Source organism: Tenrec ecaudatus, chromosome 11 (assembly GCF_050624435.1).
Source record: "Tenrec ecaudatus isolate mTenEca1 chromosome 11, mTenEca1.hap1, whole genome shotgun sequence".
Lineage (NCBI taxonomy): Eukaryota > Metazoa > Chordata > Mammalia > Afrosoricida > Tenrecidae > Tenrec > Tenrec ecaudatus.
In genome coordinates, this window is record NC_134540.1 from 86,050,081 (window position 1) to 86,069,402 (window position 19,322).

The window sequence follows — 19,322 nt, forward strand, 5'->3', positions numbered from 1 at the left end:
CTGCAGCGCGGTTACACAACCATCACCTATTCAGCTGGTCTTACTACACCTGCTGGTTCCTTTCCAAACCACCTATCCAACCCGTTATCATGCCACCCCTAAAGCCGACTTGGTAATGCCAGTGTAAAGAACTGTAGATGTAGGACTGAATGTTTCTGACCCGATCTTAATTCTCAAAATAGCACCTGTAGTTGCCAAAAACAAAGTCAGGCTACCATGGTAACCTGAAAGGTAACTGAGGATGATTCATTCTAGGTAGAAGTCACCGTTCCTATTTTTCTCTTTACTTCAGTATGACCCACTACCCTGTTCATATGACTAACGCACTAATCCAAAGCACTTACAATGGACATTCTGAATCTTTGCTCTGAAGAGTGCAATTCCTACCTTGTGAAAACAAAGCACATCGAAATCATTCTTATTCTATGCAAAAAAAAGAGAAAGGCTTCATGTCTTCTGGCATGAAGACCAAACAAAAAAGGAAACAAGGCCTCTAAAAATCTTGTTTTTTGAAGTTTTGGTTACATGTCAGAAAAATGACCAAATCGATGTTGGACATTGTTGAGCTAAATTGGGAGCTGTCGGCTAAGACGACTCATTCACACCAGCAGCAACCTAAACAGTAATGTCAGGACCAAAGTGCGTACTGTGGACGAGCACCGCCAAGTGGACGGATTTTAGAACTCAAACTTAAAACCCCTGTTCACGTCACCATCCCTAGGCAGAAGTGTAACAGCCCGATGCTCGGCCAGGGCTCCAGGTCTAAGAGTGTGATTTCATTCTGTCCACACAGCCTGCTCTGAGGATCCCTTGCTTTCTCTCCAAACAGCAGTGTGAGGCCCAGATGTCCTACTAAATCTCATACAGGTGTTAAGTCTGATGTTTCTCCCACAGAGCCATATCCGCTATTCAATCAATAGACTTTGAAAACCTGTCAGCCTAGGACACAGCAGGTGGTGGGAGCTGATAAGCCTATTAACACCGCAAAGCCAATTAAAAACAAAGTAGCTGAAGAAAACACAAACTTACAAATAGACCATAAGGTTAGTTGACTTAGCCTACCCCTTGGCAAGCCCTGGCTATAAACAGTAGGCACTGGGAGCCAGGCTCACGACCACAGAGCAATATTCCATGTACAACACTCTAGTAAGGACGTCACTGCTTACCCCAATCAGTAAAAAACAAACCAACGGAGGCGGAATGATCCATGTGTTTCTTTACACTATTTCAGCTAGTTCGTCATAACATATTCCGTACTTCATAAAATACACAAAAAGCCTTTTTGAAAGGCAGTCTCAGCAACTTGAATGGGAGGTCTCCCGCTGTCCCAAGACCTCAGCCGACGTCAGGGTGCACCCATGTCAGAGAGTACCCCTGGCCTGAGAAGGGCAGAAGCTGGCTCAGAGTGGTTGGTGCCCGGCACTTACAGGAAGAGAGTATCAATCTGACAAATGTCTATCAGCAGTACTCAGCAAGGGCCAAACCACTTCCACAGGTCAGAAGAGACATTTCCAGATTTTGAGAAGAGGGTTGGTGGGTGGCTTTGAGAGAGACTGGGTGCTCTCCCCCACTCGGGGCGCACCTCACATTTCAAAGTGCACCAGAAGCGCTGACCAAAACTCGTCACCGAGTCAACTCGGACTCATAAGGACCTTATAGGACAGGGTCCAACTGCCCTGTGGGCTTTCCAAGGCTGTATATAACTTGTTATGGGAGTAGAAAACCTCACCTTCCTCCCAAGGAGCAGCTGGTGGTTTTGAGCCGCTGGCGTTGGGTAATCAGCCCACACATAACCACTGTGCCACCAGAATTCAGCCAGCTGAGAGCGGGGCCCATGAACCTGCATTTCTAATAGGTTTCCAGGCGAACACTTTCTTCGGGCAGTAAGGTTCTTACTGAAGATGTTTCGAGACAGCCACCAAGGATTTTCTGCATAGCAATCCCAGGCATGGCTCAGTCCGTCAGCTTGTACTGTGGTGGCTTGCATGTGGCTGGCATCCTGGGAGCTCTACCACTGGTACTTCAAATGCCAGCAGGGCCACCCACGGTGGGCAGGCTTCAGTTGAGCTTCCAAACTCACACAGACTCGGAAGAAGGAAAGGGTGGATCCCTTTAGATAGGAGCCACTGGGAAACCTTAAGAATAGCAGTGTTTTCCAAGAAGTGCAGGCCAGTCTGCTCTGTGGCAATGAGGGTGGTGAGCCTTTGACCTCACGTACTTTCAGACACGTTGGTAGGAAAGACCCGTTGCAGCAAAGTGGCGTCCTGCTTGCCCAAGTACCACCACGGAAATAGAACACACACATTTTGGTTTGTTTTCAAGTTCCTCTCAAGTGTGCTGTGTGCTAGATGGGCGGAAAGGGACTGTTACGGAAACCAGGAAGGATGGGGCTCGGGGCTGAGCCAGGGCAGTGGTTCTTTGGAGCAGGAAGAGCCTGTTGGAATCTGCTGATGGGATGAGACTGGGCAGAGGGCAACACACAGGGAGAGGTCGTTCTCAGGGAGACAAGTAGTTGCATCGTGAACAGGAACAAGAAAACCAGTTAAGGAAACTGGAGACCGCAGCAGAACACAACTCAGTGTGATGAATGTGGGGCTGGCTGGAAGGGTGAGAGGGATGGGACTGGACTTGCGACCTTGGAGGTGATCGGCAACGTCATGAGATTAAGAACTGCAGGAGGAAAGATCGAGCGGGGGCCTGGAGGAGGGAAGGGAGAGGCAAGTCAGCAATACTCGTCCTGGTGCGAAGCTCTAAGTCAATGGTTCTCCACCTTCCTAATGCCATGACCCTTTAATACGGTTTCTCATGTTGTGACGACCCCAACCATAAAATGATTTTTGTTGCTACTTCATCACTGTCATTTTGCTACTGTTATGAATCATCATGTAAATATCTGATATGCAGGATATATTTTCATTGGTACAAATTGAACATAATTAAAGCATAGTGATTAATCACAAAAACAATATGTAATTATATATTGTGAAATATTTATTTCTAATTGAAAATAAATGAAAGTTTGTCTTGAAGCATGGTGTAGTATGGGTAAGTCTTCATGCCGGGTACTTGTATGTGTGTATCTGCATGTGGAAAATACGTATTTTCCGATGGTCTTAGGCAACCCTTGTGAAAGGATCTTTCAACCCCCAAAGGGATCCAGACCCACATGCTGAGAACTGCTGCTAAGTAGATTATCCCTTTTAGTTCTCATTTGGCTGAGGCAGAACCCATTACCACCCAATCGATGCCAACCCACGGAGGCGCTACACAGGACTGGCGAGGCTGTCTATCTTCAGGGGAGCAGAAAGCTTCATCGTTCTGCCTTGGAGCGGCTAGTGGTTTTGAACCGCTAACCTTGGCAGTCCTTGTTAACATATACCCGACAAGTGTCACTAGGGCTCCTAATGGGATGACATGGGTACTGTTACTCCCAATCCACAAATATGTAAAACTGAGACTCGGGTATTTTCACAGACCGTCTTCTCTGCAAAGGAAAGGTTCTATGAAATCCTAGGCAGTGCACTTTAGGAGTCAGACTAAAATAAAGTTGTGCCCCCTTCCCTTCCCCATGTGTGAGAACTCCACACCCAGAACACCAGAGCTGCCCTGCCCCTGGGAAGACAGGCTTCAAGTACTCATCCTGGGGTCCTGCCTCGACTCTCCTCCCCACCAGCTCAGGTCTCTGCACCTCGGCTGTACCCCTATGTCCCCAATCCTTTCCACCTCTGCCCTCTCTGCCCCTTTCCCCAGAGCTGATCATTGCCTCCTGAACACACCAGGCCTCTCTGGTCCTAAGTCCCATCCTCTTCATTGTCACTGCAAAGCCTGCACCTGAACTCTTTCCACCGACTCTTCAACCACCCACACTGGCTTTGGCCACTGGCCACCAAGGAAACTTAATGTTAAGGTGGCCGACCAGATTCTACCTAGATAGTCTCATGAGAGGCGTACAGCCCTGAGCTCTCCTCCACACAGCCTCTTCCTGGCTAGCCTTTCCTGCACCCGAGAGCTTACCCCCCCCCCACCCCAGCTACCATCATGGTCGCCTCAAGACCCCCCCACCAGCATCCTTCCCTTTTCTCCGAACCTGCAGTCACAGTCTCATCTACCGTGCACTGTCTTGGGCTCTGGGCCTGAAGGCCATCTAAATTGAGACCTCCCACAAGACCCTCACACAGAGCACACACGGCCAACATGCAACACACTCCACTAAAGCCCAGTCCGCGACATATAGCCTGCAGGCACAGGCTTGCATGCTGCTACGGTGCCAAACAGGTTTCAGTGATGCTTCCAGTCAGATAGACTAGGAAGAAAGGCCTGGTGATCTACTTGCAAAAAATCAGTCCCTAAAAGGCCCGATGAGTCACAAAGATCTGGTCTCATTGTGCATGGAGTTGGAGACTGCATGGCGGCTAACCGTCATCATCCATATCTCAGCCCTGCCGAGGCTTAACACCGCACGCTCAGACACACTAGAACCCCATCTCCCCACTTCCAGCCCCACGATAGTAGGCCCACCACTAAAGTCAGCGTGAAGCTGCCCGTCAGAATAAGCCAGTATCTAGCTCAGTGGCACTCACTGCCACCAATAGGACTCCAAGTCAGAGACCTTATGTGGGGTTTCTGAGGATCTCACCTTTCTGGGACCTGATAGCCTCATCTTTCCCCCATGGGGAGTCTGGTGGGTTTGAACCACTAACCTTGTCATTCACAGCCCAACACTTCCTCACTCAACATCACCTCTGCATCCCAGGAGGTCACCTCTGCACCTCAGCACAGGGCAAACACTCACAAATGCAGTGCCGAATAAAGGCGCCCCAAATGAGGTACACAGCCAAACTAGAAATCAGATTGCTATCTGTCTCCACAAAAAAGCCCAAGGTTCGGCTCCCCCACAATTTTTTTTTTTTAAAGTTCTACTCTCCTGGGGTTAGTGTTAGCATGCAGTGCCAAGCTGGCCCACTGAAAGCCTGCGGCTCAAGTCTGCCAGTGACACTGTGAAAGAGAACCAGCAACCGGCTTGGGTAAACTCGGCAGCCTAGAAAGCTCTCCTCTGAGCTACAGGGACTCAATCTGACGGACTGCACCAGCACCCCCACCCCTACCTACCACCTCCACCACCATCCCTACCTACCACCTCCACCCACCACCTCTACCCCCACTCCCACCCCTATCTAGCACCTCCACCCCCAACCCTATCTACCACCACCTCCACCCCCACCCCTACCCACCACCTCCCCTACCTACCACCTCCATCCCCAGTCCCACCACCTACCACGTCCACCCCCACCCCCACCTATTACCTCCACCTCCACCCTTACCTACTACCTCCAACACCACCTTTACCACCCTTCAAGATACTGCAAATAACTTAAGCTTGGAAGGGGCTAACTTCCACTTTCTTCTTTTTAAACAAGTGGTTCCTTCAGGGAATCCAGGGCAGATGGTCCCTTCAGGACCAGTGGTGAGTGGTGATACTGAGAAGGTGGAGGGAGGTTGAGGTGGAAAGGGGAAACCAATTACAGGGATCTACATATAACCTCCTCCGCGGGGGACGGACAACAGAAGAGTAGGGTGAGGGGAGACGTCGGGCAGTGTAAGATATGACAACATAATAATTTATAAATTATCAACAGTTCATGAGGGAAGGGGTAGTGGGGAGGCAGGAGGAAAAATGAGGAGCTGGTCCCAGGAGCTTACGTGGAGAGCAAATGTTTTCAGAATGATGAAGATAACGAATGTACAAATGTGCCTTATAAAATTGACGTTATGTATGGATTGTGATAAGAGTTGTATGAGCCCAATAAAATGATTGTAATAAAAAGCCCAAGAGGTTCCTTAATGAAGCCTAGACAGTCTTTCCTTTAAAGCAGTGGTTCTCAACCTTCCTAACACCTTGACCTTGAATACAGTTCCTCATGCTGTGGTGACCCCCAACCATAAACATTTTCGTTGCTACTTCATGACTGTCATTTTGCTACTGTTATGAATCAGGTGACTCCCGTGAAAGGGTCGTTCAACCCCCAAAAGCGTCGCAACCCACTGATTGAGAACCGCTACTTTAAATGGTCAGTGACTTATTTAGCAAACCCATCCCTTACAATCTGCCTCAGGTAAAGCCAAAGAGCAAACTTCTCCTCCCTGTGCCTCTGCCCCCATGACTTCCTCCTGTCAGCCTCCCCCACACTGGAGAGCGCCCCCGCTTCCCCCACCTCCCCACCAACGTTCCGGGGACTCCGTGACAGGCCATCAGAACTCCAGTGGACAGGAAGCCAGCCCCTGCCTACCAGGGGACCGGGGACGGTGGAAGGAGCACCAGGCCACCGAGTGATAACTGCAGGGCCTCAACTGACCCTGAAAACCTACTTTTCCACCGGATTTCCCACCGCGGATTTTACACCGCCCACCTCTAGCAAGATAAAATGATTTCTAGGTAATAATCCTGAAGTAGGAAAACACAGAACTTGTTTAAAATGCCCATGCGCGTTTTATTAATAAAAACTAACAGTGCCAAGTTAAACAAGTCAAACAATTAAAGTCTCTTTGTATTCCATAAAATATTACAGAAAAGTTTATTTGTGTTTCAATAAAAAGACTATTCGTTTTAGAACAGGCAGCTAACAGCAACTGTGCAGTTAATGGTTTTGTGAATAAAATTTTAAAAGAGACTACTGCCTGTCCCGAAATTCCTTTTTCTTTTATAAAAAAAGAACTATTAAAAATGATTGACAAATCTTGAGTTTTAAAAAACTGTTAAAACATTCTCTATATTTAATTTCAACTTTATAATAGATTACAGGAAGATGCTTACGAAACAAATAAAACATTTGCTTCAGTACATGTCTTTAAATGATAGATTTATAAGTATGTAAACAACTATATAATAAAAAGTTTCCAAACTCTGCCTGTAAGAAATCAGGCAAATCTGACCATAAGCAATAATCCACTCCAACCCTTCAAGATAGTTTATATAGCTGCACCAGCATGGCAGTACACTTTGACCAAACCAAACCAAACCCAAGCAAACCACACAAACAAACTTTGCCATCTGGTGCGGCAACACAGAGCCCAAAACAAAACAAAACAAAAAAACCACCAAGGTGGGCAGGGGAGATACAAACTTAATGGAATCACACATCAATATAACTTAAGGGAAAAGAAAGTCATAATAAAATTAATGGTGCTTAATGTTCGGGAAATAAAAAACAAATCAAAACACACAAGAAAGTTGAGCTTTGCTATGCTGCGTGGTTCTTCTTTGGGCACCGCATGATTTAACAAAATCAAAACGCCTGAAGTCATCTCGCTATCCGTCCGTTTGTGGCACCATTCCAAACGCCCGGCAAATAAATGGTCATTCAGGGTACCATTTTCCACAACAAGATAGCGTTTTATTTTCAATGATGTGGCTGAAGTACAAGGTCTTCGGCAAACTCAGCAAGAATTGTTAAGGGGCCAAAAAACAAAAACTACCCATAAAAAGCCTGAATTAAAAAAAAAAAAATTTTTTTCCTCTTCAAAGAAAAAGGAAAACACAAAATCCCAGAAAGTAAATAAAGATTCAGCATCTGCACACCGGTATCAAAACTCACATCCACACGACATTTTTTTTAAAAATCCTACGAAAAACATTCTTTGCTTGCTTATTGGAGGTGCATATCTAAGCTTACCAATATCTTCTTGGGGTGGGGAGGCAAAAAAAGAAACCAGGGTGGTGGTGGGGCGAGGAACATTTTTTAAAAAAAGTTTTCTTCCCTAAACAATTTTCCTTTCTTTCTTTCTCCTGAAGCGGAATTTGAAGGGGAGGCGGGAGGGATCGACAGGCCAGCGAAATCAGTCTTCATCGTCGTTTTCATTGAACTCATCGTCCTCATCATCGTCTTCCCCGACGTAAGACACTGGCGTCTCCACCCTGGAGCCGCTGTACTGAGACCCATTGGAGCTGGTGGCCAACATCCCGTCCGCTCCGTTGGTCAAGTCGCTGCAAGAAGAAAAGGCGGCGGTCAGTGAAGGGCCTGGCCCGCTGCTTCCCACCGTAGTGCAGGGCTGGGGAACCAGCCAGAGGTTTGGAGTTTGTCTCCAATCATGTACACAGAAACGGGAAGCTTCTCATACACGCAATGTAGACGCGCCCAACACTTTAATAGTGGCCGTTTTCATTCCCCTGACACCCGCCGTTTTTTTGGAGTAATAAACAACTGAAATGGCAGTAAGCTAGCCAAGAAGCAAACTCTGCAGAAAAGGCTGACTGGCCAGCAGAGCCCCGCTCCACGCCTTACAGGGATGCCCAGCGGGCCTCCCTTTAACGTCCCACGTTCTTGTTCATCCTGAGTCGGTCCTAGGCTCCACCCTCAAGGAGCCCGACAGGTGTTACTGCTAACCAACTGAACAGAACGCAGTTCGAAGCCCACCAGTCGCTCCCTGGGAGAAAGACGAGGCTTTCTACTCCTGCAAAGAGCTACAGCCTTGGAAACCCTACTCATGCCCACAGAGCTGCTGAGTCGGCATCGGCTCAGTGGCAGTGAGTGAGGGCCCACCTCAGGGTTCCTGTGGGGTACCTGGTGCAGGTACCTCTGGTGATCAGCACGCCCAGGAACAGCTCGGAGGACCCAGCAGCTGTATCAGACTTGTGAACGTGCTTGCTGGGAGCCAGTGTAGCTGGCCTTCGCCGGGGAGAAGTGGTCAGGAGGGGCCTCTAGAGAAATGCTGGTGGTGGGGCACTCACATAGGCACAGGAGGGATGGAGGGGTGAACCCTGCCCCCACCCAGGCCCTCCCAGGGGGAACAGTCCTTGGGAAGCGCCCAGCTTTCCATGTGCTTCTGGGAGTCACAGCCTGAAACAGCGACTCGAACCCTGGAGGCCACTGGCAATGTCTGGAGACCTGTGTTTGTCACAAGGGAAGCTGTCACAACCAGGATGATGGGCGCTCCTGGCAGGAGAGGTAGAGGACGGTGCTGCACACCCCACTGCAGTATAGCTATAGGGTGGCCCTGGCCTAGAACTGAACCGAGGTCTGAGAAACATGTCAAAGCAGCGATGACCACCATGTCATCAATACTTGTGAAGTCCCACCGTCTCTCCCAGCACCGACAAGTGCCCACTGACAGGACGCTGGAAATGCCGAGGGCCACACTGCCACAATGAACGATGTTCGCTTAGGCTTTCACAAAAAGGCCGATTTCCTTTGCATCCGAGTGAAAGAGCAAGAAAAGGGTATTCTTAAAAACACCGAGTATTGAAGAGATGCCAACTTAGAACTTACAGCTGGCTATAGATCATGCTGATCAACTATTGTCAGCCGACAACACCGACTGCCATGAACAGGAGCACCGAGACATTACCCCCCAGGGACAAATCTCATACAGTGTACCACCACACCAACTCTGACATCCCGACTCGCCTGCCTCAGCAATATTTGCCAAGACGGAAATTGGGTTGGTTTTTACAGAGCTAAACTCTAGAACTGATGAGGGCATCAAAGAGTCGGAACTGTGTTGAGAATATGACCAGCACAGTGGGCTTTGCACATGGCCAAAGCAAAGGAAGACTGGAGGTCCACAGAAGTAAAGGTAAACAGCGTGACAGCGGTGATCCTGCAATAACAGTAACAACGAAAGATAGCTTATGAGTGGATGTGTCAGTAGATACATAAGTGAAGCAGGTTGGGATGATGGATGGGAGCACCCAACCAAAAAGCCAAACTCACTGCCTTCGAGTTTATCCCTACTCTATAGCCTGTAGGCTAGGGCAGGACTGTCCTTGCGGGTTCCCGAGACTCGAAAGCCTGTATGGGAGTAGAAGGCCCTGTCTTTCTCCCACAGAGTGGCTTGTGATTCTGAACTGCTGACCTGCTGCATAGCGGCCCAACACAGCCATGACACCACCGGAGCTTTGACATGGGAATATACTCACCAGCGTATATAGGTTTCAAAGCAAGAAGAAAAAAACAACTAACTAACTAACTATCATCGAGTCACTGCTGAGTCATAGCAACCCGCTGTGGGTGGCTGAGATTGGAACTCTTTCTGGGAGCAGAAAACCCAGTCTCTCTTCCGCAAAGCTGCTGGTGGCTTCAAACTGCTGACCATGCAGCTCGCAGCCCAATGCATGACCACTCTGCCTCCAGGGCGCCTCCACACAGGCTTAGCAGGGAGTATCTCCATATGCGTACTGGTATGTGCTGCTGGAATGTCCAGGTGTACGGGATCACATCCAGGGCGCTGCGCTCTACAAAGCACTGAGTCAGAGCCAAACACCTTAAAGGACTGAATCCAACAGCCTGGTGAGCAGCTAATGGGGTCTCAAAAACGTGTGGGAGTAAAGAAAGAAGAAAGATACTGAAAGACTCAAGATAACATTCATCCGAAGACCTCATGGACTGAACGAACCACAGGCCTGACTAGCTGGAGACCAGAGAACTAGATGGTGCCCAGCGACCACTCCTCTGACGAGGACAGTAACAGCAGAGCCCAGACGGGGCAGGGGGAAAATGCAGAGTGCGGTTCAAATGCCGAAAAATGACCCTTCCCTTTGACACCCACCCCTGCACACCCGGAACGGAGCCTTCTTCTGCAGATCACCTTTTGGCCAAGCAATAGACAGGTCTTATTACGTGAACTGTACAGTGGTCCTCGAAGCGATTGACCACAAAGGACTGCATTTGCTGCCCCCTCCCCCAAGAAAAGCCCAGAGGGCGGAAAGCAGAGCAGATGGAAAACGGGAGTCGAGCAGGAAGTGTGAGGAGTACTACTGCACTGTGGGCCTGGCACGCATGCCCTGAGGGGGAAGCTGACTGGCCTCGTGAACTTTCACCCAAGCCACAAGACAAGGCTAAAGAAACCCAAGTGGGACCTGAAACGATTAAGTAAGCAAGAGTTGTTTTTAACTGGGTAATGTATATATCAGGATCCCTGAAGCCTTCTTGGCCCCAGAATTAGCACAGGCCAGAGCCTGCTGGCGATGCAGGTTAAGACTTAGCAGATACATACCTTTTAGTGCCTCTAACGTGGTACTTATTAATGCTGTACAGCAGAAACTATTAAAAGTTATGCTTTTCCAGAATAATCCAACATCTGGGAAGCCTTGCCTTGCAAAACCAATCTAAAGCTCTTTGAGGAGACTTTGCTCCTAACTGGAAACCAGTACCCACAGGAATGAAATCACTTAGATGGCTGCGTCTCGGGACAACGTGGGATCACGCCATACAAACTGGGTCTTCCCCAAAGCGCCTTCGGTTTTACTGAGTTCCACATAAAAACTGACGAGGGACCAGTCTGAAAACTTTATATGCTTGTGTGTTTTTTTCCTTTAATGTCCAAATTCAATTTCTTAGAATAGCCAGTCTGTAAATACTTTACAGACTAATGGACGTAAAACTAGCTAGCCATCTTTAATTCAAAAGCAGGATAGGTGACATCTATCAACAACTCTTTGTGGGCAGCAGGAGGTGTGCACAGTGCTTTACTTAGTATACATCATCTCACTGGATCTTTCTAACAAGTCAGTCACATCTGCATCTCACTCTTCAGGGGACTGACAAGGCTGCAGCTTAAAGAACCTGGATGCCCAAAGCCAGAGGTGACTCCCACACCTGCATGCTATTCTACCTCTATGTGCATTTCTCAGAATCGTACTGTATGATCCACTCAGTAACACGCTGTGCTCTCGTCAACGCCACGTGAAACTCCAAGGCACTGTTTTTTTTAATGGCTGCAGAATTTCCCTATGCAGTTCTGTGCACACCACAATTCATTATCTGTCGACTGCTTCTACGTTATCTTAAGAATTCAGGGAATTAAACATCTTTAATTATTATTTCAGATGACCCTAACGTAAAATAATGTGTGATACAGAAAGTACTAACAGGGTGATTGTTCTGAGAGTCAGTATTTTAAAATTACTTCATACAAGAAGGCTCCACAATGTTCACAGAAAAATGGAAATAAAAGATATTGGGCTTTTCCGACAAGCTTTTTGAACACCCCCCCCCCCCCATACTATCTTAAAAACACTAAGGCTAATCAGAACTTGAGTTGTGAACCCCGGTTTGCAGAAGGCTATGGTTGACAGTGGAAGCCCAAAATCCATTTGTAGAGTCTGCAAATTAAGCCTCTGGAGAATCCTCTCTGACCATTGTTTAGCCTGTGAATAGCCTCGTTATCAGAGAGCACTATAATGCAGAACACAGGCTACAAGGAGACCTTCTCACTTGGTCTCCCCTTTGACACATTTTAGAGTTGTTTGCATTTAAACTAGTAATAACCGTGAAGGGGTGCGGGAACCCTCTGACCCCAGCCCTGGATGTGAGCAGCCTTGCTGTCTTACTCAGGAGGCAATTGCAAGTGGATCACTGCAGGAAGGTTAAAATCTAACACCCGATCACCTGATCTCCTTTTGACACAGTTACGTTTGCTCTAGTTTGTAATATTTTCTGCTTTCTTTTCAATTGAGGTTTTTCTGTTTCACTTTGTTTCTTGTAGTTTTTTTTTTTTTAAATGTTTTTCTCTACATGAAATCCAGGGCATGGGAGATGGACAACAGAAAAGTGGGTGAAGGGAGACGTTGGACGGTGCAGGATATGACAAAATAATAATTTATAAATTATCGAGGGTTCATGAGGGAGGGGGGCGGGGAAGGAGGGGGGAAATGAGGCACTGATACCAAGGGCTCAAGTGGAAAGCAAAGGTTTTGAGAATGATGAGGGCAACAAATGCAAAAATGTGCTTGACTGAATGGATTGTGTTAAGAGTTGTGTGAGCCCCTGATAAAATGATTTAAGAAAAGAAAAAGAGAGAGAGAGAGAGAAATCCAGGGCATCTAGAGACAGTAACTAGATTAATGGTTTCTCAGGGGTGCACTAGGGGAGCCTGAGCGCTAGGGGTAGGGTGGGGAGGGAGTTAATAACAAGGAGTACAAGAAAGAAGAAAGTGGTCCAATATTGATTGTGGTGATGACTGTACAACTCTTGTTAATGCTGAACTACTGAATTTTATGATATGTGAATTCATGTCAATAAAACTGGTTTGTTTGTTTTTTAAGCACTGAGGTAAATGCTTAAGTCCAGTACCATTCTGCTCACGTAGCTCTGTCTCCTGGGGAAGAAGTGCCAAAAGTAGGGCTGCTACCGCACCGGGTTTTCTTTAAATAATAAAGCCTCCGTCTAAGAGAAACAGCTGTGTAGCCAAGTGAAGTACATGGACACAAAGTTAGCTCACTGTGATCGCAACTATGCTTCTGGAAGAGTTGGGAAGAAAAAGCAAACAACTTCAGGAGGTCACTTGTGGCTATACCACTGAGCAGTGGGACCTGGGGAGACTGCTGCCCCTACTTTACTGTGTGCTTGTCGTGAATCGTTGCCACTAACTTGATTCTAACTCAGGCTGGCCCCTGGGTGGACCCCAACTTAACCACTATGGCCCCAGAGATAACATGCTAGGCCTGGTGGCGTCGTGGGTTATGCTTTGGGCTACTAACTGCAAGGCTGGCAGTTCGAAATCACCGGCCGCTCCATGGGAGAAAAGAAGACGGCTCTCTGCTCCAGTAAAGTTATCGTCTTGGAAACCCTGGTCAAGTAGGGTTGTTATGAACTGGAATTGACTTGAAGGCCCCGAGACAGCTTGCAACAAACAAGCAAGCAAACGCATGCTCCCTGCGTTTTAACGTACAGGGAGAAGACGCAAAAGAGGAAACAGTAAGCTGCTTTTACACAGGAGAAAGCCCGGGGTGGTAGGCTGCCCTCAGTCTGCTTCCACAACCACTGGATCTACAACTTTCCACCCACTGGCCCATGATCTTTCTGCATTCGGCACTACTGCATGACTGCCTGAGTCTGAAGAGGAATTTACAGACTGGTATCGGACACATGGGTTAATATTGGACTTATGGACTTGATCTGAACTGGGCTGTTTTCTTAATGTACTATTACTCTTTATATAAAGCTCTCTTATACACACAAGTGTCTCCCTGGATTTGTTTCTCTAGTCTACCCAAACTAACACATCCTGGTAGAGAACAGCCTGACCCAACCAACCAACCAACCAACTTACCTACACTACCAACCCCCCAGCGTTCCCCATCACCACCATCCACGTCCAACCCGCCGGCCCCACGCTGCAGCCCCAGCATCAGGGAGAAGCCCGCATTCTGTGACCCACCACAACGCAGACCCAGAAAGTGCCCTTACCTGGCAGAAAGCCTTGTGCCAATTGATGTTGAACCTGATGATGTGACAAAGACACCGCTGATTGATCCCTGAGCCATTTCTGGAGGGAGAGAGAACAGAGCCAAGGTCAGAAAACCTGATGAAAACATCACAGGCTGAAGACACGGGAGTCACCCCAGCTGCACAATGTGGCCATGGGGAACACGAGGGAGGCCTTGAGCGGGAGAGGGACAAACACACTGCTCCGTGCAAACCCCGTTCTACACCATGGGTCCCGAGCAAAAGCAAGGAAAGCCTGCCGCACCCAAGCCCGCAGGGAGCTCACTTAAACACACCCCTCCATGAGACGGCCTCGGACCGATCTTAAGACCACAGTCTCCTTCTAAACCGGCACGGAAATCGCTAGCATGTTCGAAAGAGCCTCCAAAACTTTCCGGGGAAACACCACAATCGTTGCTTTCTGAAGTCCCCTCGTATGCATCCTCGTTTACGTAATATCCATGTGCTACTTACTATACTCACGCTGCTTCGTCCATCTGAGATCAAGCCTCGCGGTCAGAGGGGGTGCTAACATAACAACAGCCTGCACACTGGTCCCCGCCCTTCCTGCTCCCCAAGCACATGCCCTTCCTTTCAGCCCAGCGGGTTAGGGACAGGACAACATGCAGCAGGTTTCAATGAATCTACCTCGGAGAACTCAGAGCAGTGAGGGCCACCAGACAAAAGAAAATGGGATTGGTTTCCCACTGGATGGGTTTAAAACTTGGGACAGATGTTCATTTCCTCTGGGGAGGTGTAAGAAAGCCCCCGATTGCGAGGAGGGCTTTCCTAGCCTCCTCCAGGGCAATTTTTCCCAAGGAATAATCCAAACCACAGACGGAGGCCGACGAGAGGGATGAAGAAAAGCCATTCTCCTGAGTCTGTGGCCAGCAGCCGTCAGAGCTCAGCAACAGTACCTGCCCTGCCCCCCCCACCACCACCAAAGTCCAAGAGCATAGCACCTTCCACTTTTACCTGGCCATTCATTCATGCTCCAAAGCAGGAATACCACTTCAGCGGGCAGACCACGGAGTCACCTTGAAATGGGGTTCCCTGGGTACTGGGTTATGGCCACTCATGGCGACTATCCAGGGCTAGGCTCTGCATGCCCTATCACTACTCCCCAAAGAACTTCGTTCCCGCCGTGCAAGCTTGGGTCAAAATCTGCCAGGAGAAATCCTGACTTTTCTGAACACTGGCAGTGTAGGAACAGCCTGGGGAATCCACATCAAGCTGCTGTGAAAACTGAAATCCCAAGGAGCCCAGCAGGCGAATGCCACTGTGGTATTCCTTTACCCAGGGGCCACCACCACCCACAAAACGTTTTATCAGCCTGGCTCTTTGGGCCTTTCTTGGCTGTTTGCCCCGGCGCTCCAGCCCCTACGTTTGGCGCCAAGCTCAGCAGAGGGCAGCCAGCCATGCAGTCCAGAGCTCCAAGAAGAGCTGAGCCAGAGGGGGTATCTTGGCAAAGACACTGTGGGCAGTGGGGTGGCTTTGACTGACCTGTCACATAAGGTTCCAGAGATTTAGGTACCAAACTTCTCGCCATTTTAAGGTCTTCGGCTGAACAGCTTCCTGATTCTAGGCCACAAGCCATCCCCATCCGCTTTAATACTTCTATGTCATCGTGGATTTCAAAAGTGTTGTCAAAATTAAACAGATACTCAAACCTGGAAGGGGAGAAACTCACTGTTAGGACAGCGCCACCTTTGAGACGTCTGAGACGGGTGTGGCTCAAGAGTCCAAAGGCCGGGTCTACTCACCCCCCTCGCGTTCCCAGCCCTCCTGACCGCCCCCTCCTCCCTGCGTCTCGTTACAGGATTCCTAAACTGGAGCAAAAGGGCCACCTCAAAAATAAAGGACACAAGCAGCTGAGCAGCCTATAAGCTGCCCCTGCAAACTACAGGTGTGAAATACACCAGCAACCTCCCTGCCCGGTACACAAAAACCCAAACCAAACTCGCTGCCATGGAGTCGATGCTGAGTCCTGGTTGACCCTATGGGACAGGGTAGAACTGCTCCTGTGAGTTTTGGAGACTAACCCTATTGAGGGCAGAAAGCCCCGTCTTTCTCCCGCCCCTGGTATCTGGAACCTTCTAATTGGGACTCTGGGCGTACCGGTGAGCCCTCCATCCCAGATACTAGATAGCCATCTGCCCACTCATGCAATTGTAGGGAAAATGGTCATCCCAGGTGTGTTTTATTCGTTTTCCTCTAAAGGCAGGTAGGTCACCACGGGGACGAGAAATACACCTGACAGTGGCCTATACTGCAGGGCTGCACGTTGTCCTTAGCAGTTGGGCGGTGAGAATGATTAAGCAGAGGGACTATTTTCTCCCTAACGAGACCGCGGCACCACCGACTTGGAATGCTCAGCTGAAACCCAGTCTGCCGGGGACCGACCACCTACTTGTCGTTAGAAATACTGCAGTCGATCACAGTCTTCTTGCTGGTGTTCACAATGATGAACGGGAGGTGGATGACGGAGTTGGAGGGAGGCGGCCGGTTGGCCTCCTGCTCCGCCTGGCGGTTTCGCTGCACCAGGTTCTTGAAGGCAATTTGCTAAAAGAAGACGGGCCCATTGGTACACGCCTCGTTGTCAGTGGTCGGTTGGGAACACTGACGTGGTGCACTTGAAGGTAGCACTGAAGTTCTTTATACTCCTCCCTCTGACCCCACTAGGAGGGCTCACAGGGAGGCAGATCGAGCTCCCAGGGGACCGGGCCGAGGCTGTGGGTACCTGGCTAATTCCTGTGACCGCTTCGGTTATTAGGAGGCCTTAGCAGCCGGGCTAAACCGCATCATGCACACTCCAGTACTCAAAGGAGAGCTGAGAGCATGGGACGGATGCAAGCAAGCACTCACCCAACTCACATAAAAACATCTTCCCAGCAGAGGGGAGCTGAAATAAAACAGCAGTCGCCAACAACTCCGTCCCGCCTTTGCCCTAAGTCTTGGAGCCCCCACCAATCTCCGTCAGACCAGGTAGTCTGGGCTCTGTGAGGACTTGGGAGTCCTGCCCCACAGTTTCCTCCCACTTTGTCCAGGACCTGCTAACGGGATCCTTTTCAGAGCAACTGAGACCAGTTCTTCTAGTCTCAGGATGGTAGACTGGCATGACCGTGGTCCGATGAACTGATCATTTCCCTACGTCTGTCCATTTCCATCCCTGTCCGCTGTCCTGCTCACAGGCAGAAACCAACAGGTGCGCCTGAGGATGGCTGCTCGGAGGACTGAAGACTCCAGTCCTCACTCACAAAGGCAGATACAGACCACTGGTTTTGTGAATGATGCTGAGTCCGCTGACCTTGGTGTACCCCAGAGACTCAGGTCCTGGGACTCTCTGCCCCAGTGCCCCAGGTCCTCAAGGTGTCTAGTTATGCCGGAGAAGTTTCCGCAAATTTGCCCCTTCTACGCTTCAACACATTTCATGGCTATATTTGCGGCAAATACATGTGCAAATCTCCTATGCCAAAGCCAGACCTACGTTCCCGGGAGTGCTCCAGCTCTCCCTCCTATACTTGTTCAGCCCGAGTGGTCCCCCCAAGCACCTACTCACAGACCACCGCTGTTGTGGGAGTAGGCATAGAATGGTTTTACAAGATTTAAAGACAACAGAGGCAAACGCTGTTACACAAAGAAGGCAATTTTTAAATGATTGTTATATTACCCCTCTACCCCCCCCAAATAAAGTAATTATAGTCCTTTCTCTGTCCCCTGCTGTCCAAAGGAGGGAGTCCATGGGCTGGCCCACACATGCCTGGGTTTGCTAGGTGGCACATACCATGGGGGTGTTTATGTTAGACCTTTGAGAAGGAGGGGGGCTGCTCTGGGTCTAAATCTACAACGTGAAGACCTCGAGGCCCTAAAACAGAAGGTCTCAGGACACTGAAGATAGACAGCGTCCTGGCGGTTCAAGTTGGAAGATTTGTATCCACGGGCTGCTTGGCCCAACTCCTTCCCCACACACTACACTACTGGGGGAGAGGGACGGGACCCCAGGAAGGGGCTAGAAAGGCAGTCCGGGTCCCACCACACAGCTTACAGCTAACAGGAGGGGAGAGGATCAACTACCAGGGTTCTGCATGTCCGTCTCAATGACAACAAAGGAAGAAAGAGAACAAGGCCTTTGTATGGGGAGCCATTGGGGGGCGGAGCCACTGGGAGTTCAGAAGCGGGGGCAACCACGTCGTCCATCCCTACTCTCAGCCCTTCAGATTTGGGGATGGGGGAGAAGGGGGACACGGGAATCTGCCCCCCTACTATCAACTCCACACAACTTCCATTCTAGCCCACCCGAACTTCCCCAGGGAAAATCAGGAAGACGTGCGTGAACCACACCCAACCTCTCTCCAAGGGTGCCTGGATGCCAGAGTACTCCTCTAAACCCTGCCTTCCTTTGTGCAAGCAGAGGAGCTGACATCCCACGGTGGTCTGAGGCTGAGACTCCCCCCGCCCCCAGTTAACCCGGACATACCCACTGGACACGTGATGTGAGCATGTGCTGGCCGGGCACGGGCCCGACCTGACCACACGTTCTCTCTCTGGCCTTTCTCTCGGCTCCGGTCCGTCCTTGAAATCTCTCGCCCCGCAGCTTTTCCTTCTCCCGAGCACCAGCTGACAGTGTTCTCAGACCCCTTCCTTCCCCTGATGGCTCTCACGCCCGCAGTGGCCAACAGCCCGTTAGTCTAGGTGACTCCCATTTACGGGGCTCCCTCAGTCCGCCACCCAAACCCACCCAGCAACTCCCGTTCTACCTGCTCCCACCACCAAAGCTTACCCACATGCCCCTACTGACCTTACTCTTGGCCCCTGGACTCACCGTCTCCCCCAGAACCCAGGAAAGAACATCGGGCTCTCGGTGCCTCTTCCCTCCCACCTCTAAGCGGCTACATTCTGTCTGCACGCGGCTCCCCCGCCTCACGGCAAGGCTGCTACACGGACAGGCAGACTGCAGATTAGCTCCTGCAACAAGCTTGCTGCTTGTCTCTCAGCAGACAGGGTGCTTCCTGCCTGCTTCACTCACTAGAATGTGGGTCTGTTATGACTCTACCTCAAGTACTTGAGTCTACTGCCAGGCACTCGGTACACAGGTCATGCACGGCAGAGGGCTGTCTTATA

At 49.7% G+C, this 19,322-nt stretch overlaps 1 protein-coding gene across 3 annotated transcripts in view; it reads right to left on the reverse strand.

The window, feature by feature from the left end:
* Positions 1–7,369: 7,369 nt before the first annotated feature.
* TFDP1 (transcription factor Dp-1) overlaps positions 7,370–19,322 on the reverse strand; it is a 107,459-nt gene continuing 95,506 nt past the window's right edge. For all 3 annotated transcript variants that reach the window (XM_075563386.1, XM_075563389.1, XM_075563387.1), the window contains exons 9-12: positions 16,612–16,763; positions 15,705–15,871; positions 14,184–14,262; positions 7,370–7,981 (exon numbers count right to left, since the gene is read on the reverse strand). In XM_075563386.1, coding sequence (XP_075419501.1) covers positions 7,834–7,981; positions 14,184–14,262; positions 15,705–15,871; positions 16,612–16,763 — 546 coding nt within the window. In that variant the 3' untranslated portion in view covers positions 7,370–7,833. The remainder of the gene's footprint in view (positions 7,982–14,183; positions 14,263–15,704; positions 15,872–16,611; positions 16,764–19,322) is intronic.